The 19,530-nt window shown below is 45.6% G+C and overlaps 3 protein-coding genes across 3 annotated transcripts; 1 reads left to right on the top strand and 2 right to left on the bottom strand.

Annotated features, from left to right (window-relative positions):
- Positions 1–6: 6 nt before the first annotated feature.
- Positions 7–2,869, top strand: LOC103173749 (T-cell-specific guanine nucleotide triphosphate-binding protein 2-like). The gene is made up of 2 exons (XM_042340802.1): positions 7–46; positions 1,678–2,869. The coding sequence occupies exon 2, from the start codon at positions 1,685–1,687 to the stop codon at positions 2,867–2,869; it is 1,185 nt and encodes a 394-aa protein (XP_042196736.1). The 5' UTR covers positions 7–46; positions 1,678–1,684.
- A 10,682-nt stretch (positions 2,870–13,551) lies between these two features.
- Positions 13,552–14,834, bottom strand: LOC103173999 (interferon-inducible GTPase 5-like). Its single transcript, XM_007886516.2, has one exon. The coding sequence runs from the start codon at positions 14,832–14,834 to the stop codon at positions 13,647–13,649; it is 1,188 nt and encodes a 395-aa protein (XP_007884707.2). The 3' UTR covers positions 13,552–13,646.
- Positions 14,835–18,473: 3,639 nt separating this feature from the next.
- LOC103174108 (T-cell-specific guanine nucleotide triphosphate-binding protein 2-like) lies at positions 18,474–19,282 on the bottom strand. The gene is given in 2 exon segments (XM_007886600.2): positions 18,474–18,736; positions 18,739–19,282. Coding segments are annotated over 2 exon segments (807 nt in total).
- Between the last annotated feature and the right edge of the window lie 248 nt (positions 19,283–19,530).

Below are 19,530 nucleotides of genomic sequence, written 5' to 3'. Positions count from 1 at the left end.
CCGAGGACAGCGAGTGGGGATTGCAGAGAGTGAAGGACACACTCCGGTCAGATCTGTCTCTTTACACATTCACTCTGTCTGTCTGTTTGCTCCTCTGTCCCACAATGTCTGACAGTCACTTCCTTTAACAGCGTATCCACAGTGATATCCTACACACACAGCTTCTTGTTATATACTGTACACATACACTCCAGTTATATCCTGTATACACACACCCTCCCCCTCCAGGTATACTGTACACATACTCTCCAGTTATATACTGTACATATGCACTCCAGTTATATACTGTACACATACACTCCAGTTATATACTGTACACACACACTCCAGTTATATACTGTACACACACCCACCAGTTATATCCTGTACACACACATCCTCCCCCTCCAGGTATACTGTACACATACTCTCCAGTTATATACTGTACATATGCACTCCAGTTATATTATACACACACACTCCAGTTATATACTGTACATATGCACTCCGGTTATATACTGTACACACACACTCCAGTTATATACTGTACACACACACTCCAGGTATATACTGTACACACGCACTCCAGTTATATACTGTACATATCACTCCAGGTATATACTGTCATATACAATCCAGTTATATTCTGTACACCAGTTATATCCTGCACACACATACCCTCAGGTAAATATTTTACACACACACACTCCAGGTATATATTGTATACACACACCCTCCAGGTATATAATGTACACACACCCTCTAGTTAATACTGTACACACACTCCAGGTATATACTGTACACACCCCTCCAGTTATATCCTGTATATACATACCCTCCAGGTATATACTATACACACACACTCCAGGTATATACTGTGACACACACCCACTAGGTATATACTGTACACACACTCTTCACATATATACTGTACAACACACCCTCCAGTTATATACTGTCTACAACACTCCAGGTATATACAGTACACATACACCCTCCAGGTATATACTGTACACACAATCCTCCAGGTATATACTGTACACACACCCTCCAGTTATATACTGTATACACACACTCCAGGTATATACTGTACACACACACTCCAGGTATATACTGTACACACACCCTCCAGGTATATACTGTTAACACATACCCTCCAGGTATAGTGTACACACACACACACTGCAGGTATATGCTGTACACACACACTCTCCAGGTATATAATGTATACACATACCCTCCAGGTATATACTTTACATACACCCTCCAGGTATATACTGTACACACACACTGTAGATTTATGCTGTACACACACACACTCCAGGTATATACTGTACACACATATTCTCCAGGTATATACTATACACACACCCTCCATTTATATACTGTACACACACACTCCAGGTATATACTGTACACACACACTCCAGGTATACTGTACACACACACTCCAGGGATATTCTGTAGCTATACCTTTCATACTCTCCCTCTCTACCTTCAAAAGTCTTCTAAGAATCTGTCTCTTTGGCTGTGTTTTCGATCCCCTCGCTTCTCGCCCCCATCTCCCACCTCGCTCGGGCTCCCAATCCAACTGATCAAATGTTTGAGACCTCTCCCTACATGATAAGTAACGTGTCAATATAAGTTGTTTTTGATGGCCAACATTAATTAAACCTTCATATTAATCTTTGATTTCAGAGATCAAATGGCTGCCTCCAAGTTCTTCCATTCTGATGAAATCATTGGACTACAATCTGATTATAAGACTGGTGGATTAGGAGCCATTCTATCTCAGATAAGGAATAAATGTAGTCACTTAGACGAGGTACAGGTTAACATTGCAGTGGCAGGTGAAGCAGGCTCAGGGAAATCCACCTTTATCAATGCCATAAGAAATCTTCAGAGCAACGCTCAGGGAGCTGCTCCGACTGGTCACTGTGAGACCACAACTGAGCCAACCATGTATCCCTATCCACATCTCCCCAATGTTCAGCTCTGGGACCTTCCAGCAGTAAATAGCTGTGGTTTGGGAATGAAGCGTTATCTGGAGCTGGTAAAGTTTGAGAGCTACGACTTCTTCATCATTGTGGCTCAGGCTCGCTTCAGGGAAAATGATGCTGAACTGGCCAAGAAGGTCCAGGAGCAGGGCAAACTGTGCTTCTATGTCCGATGTAAAATAGACAATGATCTGCACTCACTGGCAATGGAAGGAGCTGAGTTTACAGAAGATGAAGAGATGAAGACAATCCGGATGGACTGTGTGGCCAACTTCCAATACGCTAACGTTAAAATACCCCCCATTTTTCTGATATCAAACTTTAAATTGAACAAATATGACTTTCCTGAACTAAGGACGAACCTCGTCAGACATGTCCCGATGATCAGGTCACAGGGTTTCACACTCGCACTCCCCGAAATAACCAGGGAGATTATGGGACAGAAGATAAGATCGATGGTGAACAGAATCTGGCTGTTGGCTGTGCTGGCCGGAGCTGTGGGTGTGGTCCCACGGCCAGGCTTGTTGTTTGTGACTAGCATTGGGCTGGTAGTCGCAGGACTCGTATATCTCCAGCGGGAGGTTGGACTGGATTATGGGTCTCTGTACAGAGCGATCAGCTCATTCCGAGAGGAGCCCATGAGCATATGGAAAACTGTAAAGAAGCTTTGTTTACTGAGTAAACTGTCTCCAGTGCTGTTGGCCACCGCTGTTGGCTGCACGGTGGCTATGAAGGAACGTGGCTTCCCTCCAGTGACCATCTCTCTCCTCGGAGCAGCAGTGTCCTCGTGGTTCACCGTCACGGTCCTGACGGACGCAGTGAGGCAGCACGTGGGAGCCGCACAGAGAGCCGTGAAAAGCATGTTTGATAAAGATTCATTTTATCTTCTGTAATAGGTCCCCAATACAACCCCTTCCCCCCATCCCTGTCACTCAGGCCTGACCCCACCCACAGTCCCTGTCACTCAGGCCTGACCCCACCCACAGTCCCTGTCACTCAGGCCTGACCCCACCCACAGTCGCTGTCACTCAGGCCTGACCCCACCCACAGTCCCTGTCACTCAGGCCTGACCCCACCCACAGTCCCTGTCACTCAGGCCTGACCCCACCCACAGTCCCTGTCACTCAGGCCTGACCCCACCCACAGTCCCTGTCACTCAGGCCTGACCCCACCCACAGTCCCTGTCACTCAGGCCTGACCCCACCCACTGAGGATTGGGGTGTGAGCAAGTCAGAGAGGTAGGGAGGTGCACGGGTGTGAAGTCACAACAGCAAAATTGCATGTGTGGAGCGCCTTTCATGTCGGGAGGACGTCCCAAGTCGCGGGATAGTCAGTGTTTCAGAGCCGAGCTGGAGCCCACTGAGTGCAGGTTGATAGGGAGTTAGCAGTTGCAGAGGTCGGGGGTGCAACGCCAGGGGGGGCTTTGAAGGTGAGGACCAGTATCTTGAACTGTATCCTCTGTGTGATGGGAAGCCAGTGGAGTCGGGTGAGGATGGGGGTCACGGAGCCCGGTGCGGGAGAGGACACGGGCTGCAGAGTTCTGGATGATCTGCAGCCTGTGGAGGGAGGGGTTGGGGAGGCCGATAAGCAGGGAGTTTGCGTAGCGGAGTTTGAGGTGGCTGAGGGAGGGAGAGGCGGTCGAGACGTGGTCGATTTTGGCTGATGTTAGTGTTTGTCAGAGGAGGAGAAAGATCCTCACAATATATTTAGCTGTTTTGAATATTTACAAAAATTTATACCATTGATGGATGTGTGAACTCAATTCATTTCATGTTCAAATCCCTCCCTGGCTTCACCTTGCCCTGCTCCCCCCCACTCCCCCCCCCCCCCCCCCCCACCTCACCCCGCCAATCCTTCCAAGCCATGTCTCAAAACGTATCTCCTTGATTGGGGTTCCTTTCCCCTCCGGCCCCCTCGGCTCCCACCCCAGCTCCAGTGTCCATTCAGCACTGTGACATGGAAAGTGCTTTGAACCCTATCATGTACCCACTGAATAGAATAGAATAGCATCTTCCAGCACAGAAGGAGGCCATTCAGCCCATCGAGTCTGTGCGGCTCTTTGAAAGAGCTGCCAGGATATGGGTTCATGCCCACAGCAGGACTTGGAAGTGCATAGTCTAAGGTGTCACTCCAACGCAGTGCTGGGGGGGGTTATAGATTCATAGAATATTACGGTACAGAAGGAGGCCATTCAGCCCATCGAGCCTGTGCGGCTCTTTGACAGAGCGTCACTTTCATTAACCCCAATCACCAGCTTTCTCCCCATAACCCCACAAACCCGTCTTCCCCAGATACCTATCCAGTTCTCTCTTAAAAGCTGTTATCGAATCGGACTTCACTGCCCTTTCAGGCAAATATTTCAAATTCGAACAACTCGCTGAGTGAAAAAAATTCTTCTAACCTCCCCTTTGCTTCTTTTGGTAGATATCTTAAGACTGTGACCATGGGTCACAGACACACCTACCAGCGGAAACCGCTTTTCCCTATCTCGCCTGTCGAAACCTTTCATGATCTTGAAGACCTCTATCAGGTCCCCGCGTAACCTTCTCTGCTCTAATGGGAAAAGTCCTAACTTCTCCCGCCTGTCCTCATAGCTGAGCTTCCCCATTCCTGGTATCATTCTCGTTATATCATTGGAGATGCCGTCCTTCACATGAAACTTGAAACCGAGATACCATGTGCCTGTTCAGGTGGACGTTAAAGATATCTAATGTACCTACAGATGTATATATCTGTGTGTGCGTGTTATCTCTCTGTTACTGTGTGTATATATGTGTCTATCTCTATAGAATCATAGAATTATACAGCACAGTTATCAATTATCTACCGCCCCCTTCCCAAGCCCTCCCCAACTTCCTCCCCGACATCTCCACTCTCCTATCTTCCATCTCCTTCTACTCCGAACGCCTCCTCATCCTAAGCGATTTCAAGCTTCACTTCACCCCCTCCTGCTCTACCTCTGCTGACTTCTCCCTTATCTCCTCCCTGAACCTCTCCCTCCAGATCCACTCCTCCACCCACGTCCGAGGTCACCCGCTCAACCTGGTGATCACTCAGGGCATCTCTGTCTTGGACCTCACCATCATCGATAAAGCTATCTCGAACCATCGCTTCATCTTCCTGAATTCCTCAATCCCTCTTCCCACCACCACCCAACCTCCACCTCCTACCACCCCGGAAAAAAATCTCCCCCCTCTTGGCTGCCTTGGAGTCAGCTGAACTCTTTCCCCTCTGGGCTTCCTCTCGCAATGACCTATCCTTCTTGGTCACCCTTCTCCACAGCTCCCTCTCCTCCACTCTCGATTCCCTTGCTCCACTCACCTGAACTGACTCCTCCTCACGAGAGTCACCGTGCTCCCTTGCAGCACAGATACGAACCGCTGAGCGCACCTGGCTTAAATCAAACTTAACTGTCCATTGGCAGATACGGTTGGACCTTATCAAATCCTACCGCTCCACCTTCGCCTCCGCTAAATCGTCGTTCTACTCCGAGACAATCTTGGAGGTCAAGGAGAACCCCAGGCTCCACTTCTCCATCACCAACTGGCTCCACCACCCACCCTCTCATGCCTCACTCATCCTCACCTCCAATTCAAACTGCAAGGCAATGCTGGACATCCTCGAATCCAAAGTCGAGGGGATCTGCTCAACTGCCTCTGCCCTTCTGTCTGCAAAATTTTTTGAAAGATTTCAAAATTCAGAGGATCATTCTGGAGTCATGCTGGGGGAGGGGAAAAGTGCATCGTAAAGGAATTTTAATACTTTAGCTAAAGAGGGAGAATGAACTGATAATTAAAATGGCAGAGGCTGGATGGAACAAGGCAGCACAGAGAGGAGCTGCCCCGTACATGCAAATATTCTGCAAGGCCAGAGAGACCTTCAGAGCTGAAACCTGCACTACACACAGTCTGGGCTCAACCTCATTTCTGCACAATAAACAGAACAGACTTCCGTTCCCATTGTGGTGTGTGAGCATTGCCGCTTCGCTCTGACACTGCACCAATCCCCAGACTGCCGGAGAGCTGCAAACTCTGTGAAAGAGGAGCGTTTATTATTAGGAAATGTCCCTTGTGGTGCACTCAATACATTTCAGACGCTGCGCGATTGACACATTTGTTTGCCCACAAATTCAGTCACTCCTCCCGACAGCATTTACTATGAAGATCCGACATGTTGACATAATGGGGGTCATATAGAGTACACTGCCAACAAATAACTGTCCCCGTCTGAAACTAGTCTGATAATTATTAAGTGTGATACACTAGCACGGCCCTTTCACATTGGGAGGAGATTTCAGAGCTTCATGGGATTTACTGTACTGTGTTCAGATAAGACGTTGCCTGTTCAGGTCAAAATTAAAGCCCCACATTATGTGGTTATTCACTATATGATTATTATTAAACACAGAACAGAGCTACATTTACCTACAAAGTGAGAAGTTTTCAACACGACAGAGCTAAAAGAATGCTGTTCTGTCTCCTTTCTGCTAATCATTCAAAAAGAGAAGGGAGTTTCTCTCTCCCGGTGTCCTGGCCAACAATCCCTCACATAAAATTGGTCCCTCATTTCATGGCTGTTTGTGAGATATTGCTGTGAGCAAATTGTCTGCCGAGTTGACCTACAAACCACTGAGTCACTGCACTTTACAGTAAATCCTGTGAAGCGCTTTGAGACCAATTGACAACATGATACCATGCTGTTAGAATAATTTATTATTTCTCCCTGGGGCATTTCCAGTATCAGTGATGATTCTGTGTTCAGTGATAGACAAACCAATACAGTGTACAGTGGAGTGAGTGGCTTTGGTGATTCCTGTCCATGTTTTTATATGTTAGGTTTCCTCCACAAATAACAAGCCAGCAATTGCTGACTTTGAGTTGCTCTTTCCCTGGTGCTCACGTCTCTAATCGGACTGGTTCATATATGACCTGCTATAGAACCATAGAATCTTACAGCACAAAAGGAGGACATTCAGCCTGTGACTGCTCTTTGAAATAGCTACCAACTAGTCCCACTCCCAGCTCTTACCCATCACCCAACAATTTGTTCTTTTTAAGTACCTATCCCTTTCCTTTTGAAAGCTAATATCTAATCTGCTTCCACCTTTCAGGCAGTGCATTCCAGACCATAGCAACTCTCTGGGTAACAAAACAATTTCTCCACATCACCCTCTGATTCCTTTGCCAATTATGTTAAATCTGTGTCCTCTGGTCACCGACCCACTTGCCAGTGGAAACAGTTTCTCCCCATCTGCGCTATCAAAACTTCAGAATGTCAAACATTTCTATTAAATCTCCCCTGAACCTTCTCTGCTCTAAGGAGAATAATCCCGGCCTCTCGTCTCTCCACATAAGTGAAGCCCCTCATCTCTGGTATAATTCTTGTAAATCTTCTTTGCACCAACTCCAAGGCACTGACATTTTTCCTAAAGTGTGTTGCCCAGAAATAGACACAATACTCCAGCTGAGGCCTAACCAGCGATTTGTAAAGATTCAACACAACTTCCTTCTTCTATACCGCATGCCTCCATTTATAAAGCCAAGGATCTGCTTTTTTAACATCTTTGTCAACTTGTCTTGCTACCTTCAAAGATGTGTGTATATGAACCCTCAGGTCTCTCTGTTCCCGAACCCATTTAAAATTGTTCTATTTATCTTATAATTGCCTCTCCCCGTTCCTCATCTTAAAACGCATCACTTCACACTTCTCTGCATTAAATTCCTCCCACCATTTGTCTGCCCATTTTACCAGTCTGTCTATATCCTCTTGCAGTCTACTACTATCCTCTTCACCGTTTACCACTTTTCCTAGTTTTGTCACATCTTCAAACATGGAAATTGCATTCCCTATTCCTAAGTCCAGGTCATTTATATAGAATAAAAAGAGCGATTGTCCTAATACTGATGCCTGGAGGAGACCACCGTTTATCTTCCTCCAGTCTGAGAAACAACTTTATAATAATAATGATACTAATAATCCTTGCATTTGATATAGCGCTTTTCATGTCTTCTCGACATCTCAAAGCGCTTCACAGAATAGACTGTAAAGTGAATTGACCGTATATTTGTGGGCGAAACGCGGCAGCCAATTGCGCACAGCAATGTCCCACAAACAGTCGTGGTTTGAAAATGACCAATTTATTATTGTCTTGTTTTGGAGGAATTATTAGTAGGTGTGTGGAGTAAGGAAACTTGCCCAAGGTTTCTCACTTGCAAGGCGAGTGCTCTAACCACTGAGCTACAGGATACTGTATAGTATATTCTGTGAAGCGCTTTGAGACATCTCAAAGACATGATATTACGCGATATCAAATGCAAGGTTTATTATTTCTGTAGAGTGCAGTGACTGTGTTTTGTGGGCATATTGGTTGTTTGCTCCTTATCCCAAGAGCACAGTGGAGCCCAAGATGGAGACATGAGTGTGAAGGTATCAGGCTACGTGAAGCAGGTTATTGTGATTACAGTCCCGGTGGAAGCTGTGAGGACATGTTACGGGCAGTGATGTTGGAGCAGCTTAGGAAGCTGTGATCACAATGCTGGGGACAGGAAGCCAATCATAACAGGAACCGGGCGGAAACAAGTTTCTTTCAATCTTCCTTCAGTCGGTCTCCAAAACACCAAAATATTACAATATTGTTTTCTTTCTCCCGAATTACAGGGGTAACATTTCTTATGTGTTAAGTCTTGTCTTGCAATGCAATATTACATTGTATAGCACCTTTCACATCAGGAGGATGTCCTAAGATAATAACAATAATAATCCTTGCATTTGATATAGCGCCTCTCACGTCTTCCAGACGACTCAAAGCGCTTCACAGAATATGCTGTAAAGTGAATTGACTGTATATATGTGGGAGAAATGCGGCAGCCAATTGCACACAGCAATGTCCCACAAACAGTCATGGATTGAAATCCAATTTATTATTGTTTTTGCAGGGATTATTATCAGGCGTGTGGAGTAAGGAAACTTGCCCAAGGTTTCGCCCTGACTGGAATTGGACCCAGGTGTGTCGCTTTCAAGGCGAGTGCTCTAACCACTGAGATACAGGACTCCACAAGATGTTGGACAGTCAGGGATTGACTGAGCGGGGGTTCCATATCAGGAAGGGTTGTGGGCAGGAAGGGAAGGAGGGTGGTTGAAGAGGAGGGTTTTGAGATGCATCCTGAAGGAGACAAGGGAGGGAGCAAGTCAAAGGGAATATGGGATGGAGTTCCATAGGATGGGGGGCAGAAAGGCTGAAGGCTCAGCGGCCGCTGGTGGGGTTGGCTGGGCGGGGGATGTGGAGCAGGCCAGAGCCTGCTGAGCGGAGAGAGCGGACAGGTTGATATGGGATCAGCAGGTCACAGAGATAAGGAGGAGCAAGGCCATGGAGAGAGGGCCTTGAGGACGAAGAGTTTGAACTCTATCCTCTGGGGGATGGGCAGCCGGTGGAGCTGGATGAAGGTGGAGGTGATGGGGTCACGGAGCCTGGTGCAGGAGAGGACATGACCTGCAGAGTTCTGAATTATCTGCAGCTTGTGTAGGGAAGGGTTGGAAAGCCCAACAAGGAGGGAATTGACATAGGCGAGCCTAGATGTGAAACAAGGGGGGAATGAAGATTTCGCTGATGGGTGCTAATCAGGAGGTAGGGGCCTTGATATCTGTCAGAGATTCTGTCAGGACAGCAGTGGTCCTGGAGGCGAGGGTGGAGGCAGAGAGGTTGAGTTGGGTGTCATGTGCATACATGTGGAAGTTAATTCCATGTCAACGATAGTACCAGGAATGAGGGACATCAGTTATCAGGAGAGCCTAAAGTAGCTTGGATCATCCTTCTTGGAGCAGAGAAGGGTAAGAGGAGCCTTAATAGGAGTTTTCCAAATTATGAGGAGATTCGATAGGGTGAACACGGAGAAACTGTTTCCAGTGGTGGGTGGGTTGGTAACCCGAGGACTGATTTAAAATAGTTGTTAAAAGAAGCAAAGGAGAAATTAGGAGAAATGTTTCCACACAGCAAGTTGTTGGGATCTGGAATGCATTGCCTGAAAGGCTGGTGGAAGCCGATTCAATAATAACTTTTAAGAGAGAAGTAGATAATTATTTGGAAAGGACAAGTTTGCAGAGCGATGGGGAGAGAGCGGGGGAGTGGGATTTATTTGGATAGATCTTTTCAAAGAGCTGGGACAGATCTGATGGGCCGAATGGCCTCCTTCTGTGCTGTATAATTCTATGATTCTATGACACAGCCCTGAGGAACTCTGCACAAGATGGTGTGGGGCTAGAGGAGAAGCCATTTGTTGAGGTGAAGCAGAGATGATGTGAGAGGTAGGATCTGAACAACTCAAGGACAGATCACAAAGAATGAGGTGAGAGGAGAGATGGTGGAGGAGGAGTGGTCAATGGTATCAATGGCAGCAGAGAGATCAAGGAGGATGAGGAGGCAGAGGGAGCCCTGGACAAAATGTCATTTTGCACTTTGACCAAAGTTGTGGGCGGCATGGAAACCTGATTTGTGAAGGTTTGTGAAGCAAATGGTGGGAGCGGAAGGAGCAAAACTAGGAAGCATTCCAGGACCTTGGAAAGGAAAGGAAGGTTTGAGATGGGACGGTAGTTTGAGAGCAGGGATGGGTTCAGGGAGGGATTTTTAAGGACAGGAGTGATGACGGCTGTTTTTACAGGGGTGGGAATGGTGCCAGGGAGATGCTTCTGATGTCTGTGAGTAGAGGGGCAAGCAGGTGGAGTTGGAAGTTAAAGGGAAGGGTAGGCACGGTGTCAAGGGAGCAGTTGATGGGTTTCATGTGGGTTATAATGGTGGTGAGAGAAGAGGGGGAAACAGATGAGAAGGTATGGAGGGACAAATGGGTAGGGCTGGAATGTGAGGGGGAGACAGGGAGGGAGTGGCGGTTGAGTGGCACTTCAAGTCCAGCATCTCCTCCAGCATCGGAGGAGAGGATGGGTGAGGTGTGAGAGTGTGGATGGAGGGTGCAGATGAGGAAGAGGAGCCTGAAGTTGTCCTTGGCCTCCAAGATTGTCTTGGAGTGGAAGGATGATTTAGTGGAGGTGAGGGCAGAGCAGTAAGTTTCATAAATAAATTGAAATAAAGGAATTTAAAAGTTAAATCCAAACTCACTCTCTAACTCTCCAGCTATCTCTGATACATTGGAATTATTACCTCTTAAATTTAAAGAATCTGTCCCTGCTCTTAAAGCATAATATAACACATCACTCTGCCTCCTACTCACGGAAGTCCTCCTGTTACACCAACCACCTCCACTCCCTCAAGGCTGAGGTTTCCCCTTTCTGTGAGGAAGCCCCTGTGTGTATGTGTGTTAGTGTCTGTCTCAGTTACAGTAACTGGACGTTGTTGCTGCTGGACATGATGTGAGAAGCTGAGCTCTGGAGGAGACGCTGTCTTTCCAGTGACCCGGGACGTCTTTCCCACATGAAGGGCGCGATACAAGTATAACTTGTTGTTGTTGTTGTTAGGGTCAGTGTGTACCAGGCAGCTGACCGTGTAACTGACAAGTGAAAGGTGATAGACCTATTGTAAGGAAGGATTATTATTATCTCTTAAACTAGAGGTGACATCACACATTAAAATGGCTGTAGCACATAGTGAGTAGATTTTCAAATAAAATACCAACCAAAGCTGCTTCACAAACTGATGTTACTGTGTATTAAAAGTAAATATTAGGAGCTGGCTGAAGTATACTCTGTGAAGTGCTTTGACATGATAACGATGTGATAACAACAACAACAAAATTGATCCGATTTGAGGCACTCATTAAGGGAGGGATAGGAGAGGAAGGAGTGAAGTTGGGAAGCAACGACTTGTTCAAGGACCTTGGAAAGAAAAGGGAGGTTGGAGATGGGCCAGTGTTTAGAATGCGGGGATGGGTCCAGGGAAGGTTTTTTCAGGATGGGGGTGATCATAGCTGTTTTTAAGGAGATGGGAACCATGCCAGACGATAGGGAGAGATTGATGGGCTGGAGATGGGGTCAAAATTCACCCTCGTCTTCAAATCCCTCCATTCCTCTGCACCCCCCTCTCTGACCTCCTCTCTCCTCACAACAGTGCTCTTTGCCTTAGTTGGGATTTCCGATCCCGAGGTTCAAATAATGACCTGACAATCCAATTAAGGTATAATAGAGATTTATTAATCAAAGTAACACATACAAAACTAGTAAAATAATACTGCCACTACAAGTAACAGAACTTGCACTACGAGTTTTGGAGCAGTCAGTCAGTCAGTCGGTTGCGATGGTTTCAGCACAGCTTCTCGCCGTTGGTTCGGCTGCCCTCTTTGTCCGGCTGGATCTGCTGCCTTACTTGCCTAAAGTCAGGATAGTTATACTTTTTCCCCGAGGGATCTTCCCCCCTTCTGCTCCAATCAAGCATCTTAGCACATACCCAATATACTCGACCCTTGCACATCCTTGTACCCATATCTTCTAGATACGCAGACTCTTTGAGATGAAGCAGCTTGCTCACTATTCTTCAACACAGGACATCTTGCTTCTCCCTTCCAAGGCCAGAGCCTGTCTCTGTCTGTGTTCACAGAATACTGAGCAGCTTTATTTAGGTGCCCTCATGGAATGCAGATTTCTTGGGCCCTTCTTGCATCCTGTTCTATGCCTTCTCTCACCATCACAACTGACTGATTGTTGGCCTTTGAGAACCAGGAGGGCTTATTCTGCCAATTCCTAAAATGTTATTAAAACTGTTTCTTTCTCCCGTTTCCTACTGCCATGCATATATGGTATTGATATACACACATAATAAATTGACTATTAATTCTTCTATTGCTCTTCTTACAAACTATATTAAAATCAACCTTTTCTAACACCTTTGTTCCTCTGGGTCTGGCCTCCTCCTTGTCCCCCGAATCCTCTGCTCCACCCTTTGCGAAACTTGCCCAAGGTTTTGCCCTACTGGGAATGAAACCCAGCTCTCTCGCTTGCGAGGCGAATGCTCTAACCATTGAGCTACAGGAATCCTTCATAAGAAACAGCATGAAACCATGGAAAATCTCATTTTTAATTACAAACAAATTTATATTTAATTTTCACCGTTTATATTGGGCAGATGTCTGGAAGTGCTTCTGACTAGACAACTTGGGCCTGTGTGGGGAAGAGCTTGGTGGAGAGAAGAAGGAAAGTTCGGTTGATAAGGTAGGTCTTACTGCAAGATGCAAAAGTGGAGGCCTCTGAGGTGGAGAGACTTGGGATTTGAGTTGCAGAGAATGCAGACAGAGTAGATGAGAGCTCAGCCAACGACAGTGGGCAGAGAGAGACCTGACACAGATCTGATGGATTGTGGAGAATCACTGATGTAGAGTGAGGAGGAATGTGATACGCTAGAGGAGTCTGGTCCAGGAGAAGACCTGGGCTGTTGAAATCTGGATGATCTGCAGTTGTGTAGGGAGGCGCTGGAGAGTGGGGTGAGCAGGAGAGGTGGAGGAGGGGAATGTGCAGGTGAGGGAAAGCTGAGAGAATGAGCGCCCAGATGTAACGTTTGAAAAACAGTTGGGGGTCTAACAAGACACTGAGATTCCACACTGTCTCTGATATGAAGTGAACATCTGTACAGACCTGAGGAAATCAGTCACCTGCTCACATTTGGAGATGGAGGTGAGGATGGAGGGAGCACGTGTGGGTGGGCAGAGCAGGTGGTTGGTGGTGGAGACGAGGAGCCTAATTAGTATCAAATGCGACCTTCACCACACTTTTTGCATTCTTCACAAGATCATCAAGTGCAGCATTCAGCAGCTTGTAGGTCATAATAAATCCTGCTCCAAAGAGAGAACCGACAACTGGTACAAAATCGAGGGCCAGCTCTAGTGCGGAGATGGCAATGGCACCAGTTCCGAGCATTGACCTAGTAACTACATCAATGTTTATCTCACCCACGAGGGGGGTTTTTATTACAGCTTTCAGATCCTCTACAGGTTTACCAACTCTCCTGGCCAATCTTTCAAGAGAGGCATCATCCAGACACAAGCAGTGAAGGAAATATATTATTGCTGTAACTAACAAAGCGATATCACAATCAAAGGACAACCCTGGAACTGGCACAGCTCTGACAGAAGCGGAAGCTATAGTCATCATCCAGACTCTTTTCTTTAAAATCTCCCTTTTCTGCTCCACAATTTCCACAGTTGTGTTTGGGAATGACAGGATGAAAACATCTTTCTTTATATCTGGGAGATCATTTGCAAGAGTTTCCCTTAATATAAGAAAATCAAACTGATCCAGTTTGAGGCTTGAGATGAGAAAAACAGATGGGAATTGAATCCCTGCCTTTTCCAAGTTACTGACACAATCCTTCCTGATCTTTTCCAGCTCTGCTTCTTTGTTATAATCAATACCCTCCTCTCCAAGCCCATTTAGATCATTGTCAACTTTTGATCGAACAAAGTAGAAGTTCTTGCCCAGTCGTTTAATCTCCTTGGCGAGCAACGTATCATTCTCAGTGAATCTCGTGTGTGAGATAATGATGAAGAAATCATATCTTTTAAATTTCATCTTCTTCAGATATTGTTTGGCTTTGAACGTTGAAGTTCCAATTCCAGGCAAATCCCAGAAATAAACACCTTTCAGATCGGGATGTAAATATCTGGTTTCCTCCAGTGTGGTTTCGACGTTACCAGTTGGAGCTGCTCCATCATCATTTCTCTGAAGACCTCTCAGGGCGTTAACAATGGTGGATTTCCCTGCTCCTGATGCCCCTGTGACTGCAATGTTAAGCTCTACAGACTCCAAGTCCTGTAACTTCTTCTGGATCAGGGGTGTGACACCTTCAACTCCTCCTGTTTGAAAAGCAGCCTGAAGCTGCTTTAGTTCTTCCTGGTTGAAGGATTTGGAGTGAGTAAGTGAAGCCATTTTATCTCTGAAAGGAAAGAAATATTGTACATTATACACAACTTGAAGCCTAAACCCATTGCCCCCATTGATAAAGCTTCTGTCCAGAGTGAAATTAGGTCCTCAGATCCAGGATAACAGATCCCATCACTGCTCTGTACTGATGTGTCCAGCTATGGAAGTGGTGAGAGAACCAGCCTCTGTGCCCTGGGCACCACGGCAAGTGGAGATCCTCGTTTGAGAGAACATCTTGGCTTCATCGAGAAATGTAATACAGAGACTCAACATCTGTGTATGTGCAGATCTTTATTTACCACAGACAGTCTCCAGCGTCCTGTAATAGAGCGGGATTCCCTTCAGTGCCGGCCTCAGACTGTGGCTCTGTATCTCTGGGACACTATTTTTTTGGTTAGTCAGGTATCTATAATAATAATAATCATCTTTGCATTTGATATAGCGCTTTTCATGTCGGGAGAACGTCCCAAAGCGCTTCACAGAACACACTGTAAAGTGAATTGACTATACATTTGTGGGCGAACGCGGCAGCCAATTGCGCACAGCAATGTCCCACAAACAGTCGTAGATTGAAAATGACCAATTTATTATTATTTTTGGTTTTGGAGGGATTATTATTAGGTGTGTGGAGTAAGAAAACTTGCCCAAGGCTTCGCCCTCTGCCTGGAATTCAACTCAGGTCTCTCGCTTGCAAAGCGAGTGGTCTAACCACTGAGCTACAGGACTCCGTCTGACACATGAGGAAACCCATCACCAAACTTAACAGTATCCAAGCTGAGAATTCCACACATCCCACCAACACATGGAAATCCCAGAGTTAGATTGTTGGAATGGAATGTGCACTCTCTCCCTGGAGGGACACATCCTGTTTACATAATTCCATAGCCACAGGTGAGCAAAAGCCATGGCTTGTGGATCCCAGAGTGTGCGTTGGGGTAACTGGTGGAGTCTAACCAAATAAAACTGCATAACTTGGTATTGGTATTGCTGTCTGGCAAGCTTTCCCGCTGCTTGTCCAGCGAGGAACACCCTACCCCTGTGGGTTTGGTTTGTACGATGAACAAGAGCTGAGTGGAATGACTTCCTGCCCCAGTGGACAATGGAAGGCTCTGCCCTTCCAGGTCCTGCTGATGAGCCAAGTGGGTTGTGCCCTGGAATACTGCGGACCTGCCTGGCTCAGGAACCGGACAAAAGACTACCAGATACGGTCAGGCTTGTCACCTTGGAACTCCAAGGAGACCTCGCTTACCTCTCCCCCAAGGAGCTATATTATAATGTTTGCAGCACAGAAGGATGTCATTGAGCCCATTGTGTCTGTGCTGATGCTTTGTAGCTGTCTTCTCAAATCCTACTCTCCTGCTCTTCCCCAAATTGTCTATGATGTTCTTTCCTGAAGAGAAGGTAACTGATCACTACTTATTCTCTGAAACCTCGTTGCTACAATTATTGTATGTTGCAATTGTGGGTTGTTGTCCTTTGCACAATCATTGACTGGAACTACAATCAAGAAAGACTTGTTTAACATCCAAACTGTGCACACACTATTTCATTAATAATTAAATAGTAAGTACAAAGTTTCATAACACAGTGTATCTTTCTCTCTGTCTCCCTTTTAAACATCCCAATTGGCTCCATCTCTATGGCCTTTGGGCCAATGCATTCCACATTATCACAACCCTCTATGTGAAGAAATATTTTCCTGATATAATACAATACAAATTACAATTGTATAGCGCCTTTCACTTTGGGAGGACGTCCCAAGGTGCTGGAGAGTCAGGAATTTGGACCCGAGCTGAGGGTCGGGATTGGGATCTGACATCTAACCATTCTACCTCTAATATTGATATTTGGCCTCATATTTAAATTACAGAGAGTACCGGCAGTGTGTTTACAGACAACAAAATACAATACAAATTCATAATCAGATAGCACCTTTCACATAGTGAGGTCACACTAAAGAGCTTAGCAGTATTGGCTGCACCTGAGCTTGGGGGGACCTAAGGGCAATGGAGTGGGAAAGGTTTGGTCAAAGTAGTAAATCTAGATGGACCTTGAATGAGGCAAGACCATGGAGGGATTTCATGGTGAGAACAGGGATTTTGAATTTTATCCGCTGGGGGATGTGGAGCCAATGCAGCTGAGCGAGGAGGGTGATGCTCGGCATGAGGAGCCTGGTTAGGGAAATGACACGGGTTTCAGAGCGCTGGATAGTTTAGAATCATGGAATCATCCAGCACAGAAGGAGGCCATTTAGCCCCTCGTGCCTTTCCTTTGAAAGAGCTCACACCATAACCCTGCAAAGTTTTCCCTTTTTAAATACCTGTCAACTCCCCTTTTGAAAGTGTTGAACCTGCTTCTATCATCCTTCCAGGCAGTGCATTGCAGACCATAACAACTCTTCGGGTAAAAGAAAATTCTCTTTGTCTCCCCTCTGGTTCTTTTGCCAATTATCTTAAATTTGTGTCCTCTGGTTACCGACCCACCCACTAGAGGAAACATTTCCTCCCCATCTGCTCGATCAAAACCCATCAGAATTTTGAACGCCCTATTAAATCTCGTCTCAACCTTCTCTGCTCTATGGAAAATAATCACAGCCTCTCTAGACTTTGCACATAATTATAGCACATCCCTGGTATAATTCTGCACCCTTTCCAAGGCCCTGACATCCTTCCTAAGTACAGTGGTCAGAAACAGACAGAACCCTCCAGCTGAGGCCTAACCAGCGATTTGCAAAGGTTGAACATAACTTCCTTCTTTCATATTCTATGTCTCTATTTAAAAAGCCAAAGACTTTTTAACAGCTTGTCAGCTTGTCCTGCCACCTTCAAAATGTATGTATGTGAAGCCCCAGGTCTGTCTGTTCCTGGACCCCTTTAAAATTGTACCATTTAGTTTGCAGCTGGTTTTGGGAAGTGCTGGGGAAGAAGGCAAACAGAGTGTAGGTGTCATCAAGCTTGGATGTGATAAATGCTTGGTGGATCTTGAGAGGTCGTGACAGAGGTCCTGACCGCAACCACCTCTTCCAGTTGTTTATTACCCACTGAGTAAAGAGACACTTCCTGGTATCTGAGTCATTTTCTTTCAATACTAAACAGCTTCTGCAGAGCTCATTGATGTAACACTGTGGCTCATCCTCTCAATTGAAGCAGAGAAGATTGAGAAGGACCTGATAGAGATGTATAAAATTATGAGATGTTTGAGAGGGTAAATAGGGAGAAGCTATTTCCACTGGTTGGGAAGTCAGTGACTGGATGGCATATATATAAGATTGTCTCAAGAAGAATGAAAAGAGAGCTTAGGAGAAATGTTTTAACACAGAGAGTTGTTGTGACTAGAATGTCACCAGTCGGCTGTTGGAGGCAGAGTCCATTAGGGGTTTGAAAGATAAATGCTTGAAGGGGAATGGGGAGAGGGCGAGGCAGTGGGATTGAAAGGACAGATGCTTGAGATCTGGGGCAGACGTGATGGGCTGATTGGCTTCATTCTGCTCTGTAAATTACTTTATAATTTTCACACCTTTTCACAGCAGTTTGGACTAAGTATTCCTTTTTTAAAAGTGATATGAAAGTGTATTAAGTCAGTGAATATTGGATTCCAGAGGCCAACTGGACATCACTTTCTTTGGAGCCAGACCTAAACTCCAATTTAATTTTTCTTCTGCTTAAAATCTAAAACCAACCTAAATAATGGAAGTGGAGAGGGGTTCATTTCCTGCTTCACAGGATCCACGGATCTGTTTGGAAATGACAGGAGGAAAACATCTTTCTTTTTATCTGGAAGATCATTTCCAAAAGTTTTCTTTAATACAGGAAAATCAAACTGATCCAGATGGAAGCTTGAGATCAGAAAAACAGATGGGGATTGAATCCCTGCCTTTTCCAAGTTACTGACACAATCCTTCCTGATCCTTCCAGCTCTGCTTCTTTGTTATAATCAATACCCTCCTCTCCAAGCCCATTTAGATCATTGTCAACATTTGACCGAACAGAGTAGAAGTTCTTGCCCAGACGTTTAATCTCCTTGGCGAGCAACGTATCATTCTCAGTGAATCTCGTGTGTGAGATAATGATGAAGAAATCATATCTTTTAAACTGCATCTTTTTCACATATTGATCAGCTTTGAATGTTGAAGTTCCAATTCCAGGCAAATCCCAGAAATAAACACCTTTCACAGTGGGATGTGAATATCCGGTTCCCTCCAGTGTGGTTTCTATGTTACCAGTTGGAGCTGCTCCTTCATCATTGCTCCGAAGACCTCTCATAGTGTTGATAAAGGTGGATTTCGCTGCTCCTGAAACCCCAGTTACTGCAATGTTAAGCTCTACAGACTCTAAGTCCTGTAACTTTTTCTGTACCAGATGTGTGACTTTGTCTTCTCCACATGTTTGAAAAGCAGCCTGAAGCTCATCAAGCTCTTCCTTGCTGAAACATTTGGAGTCTGGAAATGAAGCCATTTTATATCTGAAAGGAAAATAAATATTGGAAATTGTACAAATCTTCAAGCCTAACCCCATTACTCTGTTGATAAAGCTTCTGTCCAGAGTTAAATTAGAAGCTGTGTGACTGTACAGGAGAGGGGTGGACTGGGGATCTCATTGCACAGTTTAGACTCACTGACAAACTAATGTCAGCTGGCCCAATAGGGAAGCCCTCTTCTTAATATAAGTCAAATATACAGTAAAACATTGCCTTTCACGAGGAG

The sequence above is a fragment of the Callorhinchus milii genome, unplaced genomic scaffold (assembly GCF_018977255.1).
Source record: "Callorhinchus milii isolate IMCB2004 unplaced genomic scaffold, IMCB_Cmil_1.0 Scaffold15, whole genome shotgun sequence".
In the NCBI taxonomy this organism is placed as follows: Eukaryota; Metazoa; Chordata; class Chondrichthyes; order Chimaeriformes; family Callorhinchidae; genus Callorhinchus; species Callorhinchus milii.
The sequence above is the reverse complement of the archived record's forward strand: the minus strand, read 5'-3'. Positions and strand labels throughout refer to the sequence as shown.

Bases quoted from the DNA above. Each gene is read 5' to 3' on its own strand.
- LOC103173749 (XM_042340802.1), top strand. From the start codon at position 1,685: ATGGCTGCCTCCAAGTTCTTCCATTCTGATGAAATCATTGGACTACAA.
- LOC103173999 (XM_007886516.2), bottom strand. From the start codon at position 14,834: ATGGCTTCACTTACTCACTCCAAATCCTTCAACCAGGAAGAACTAAAG.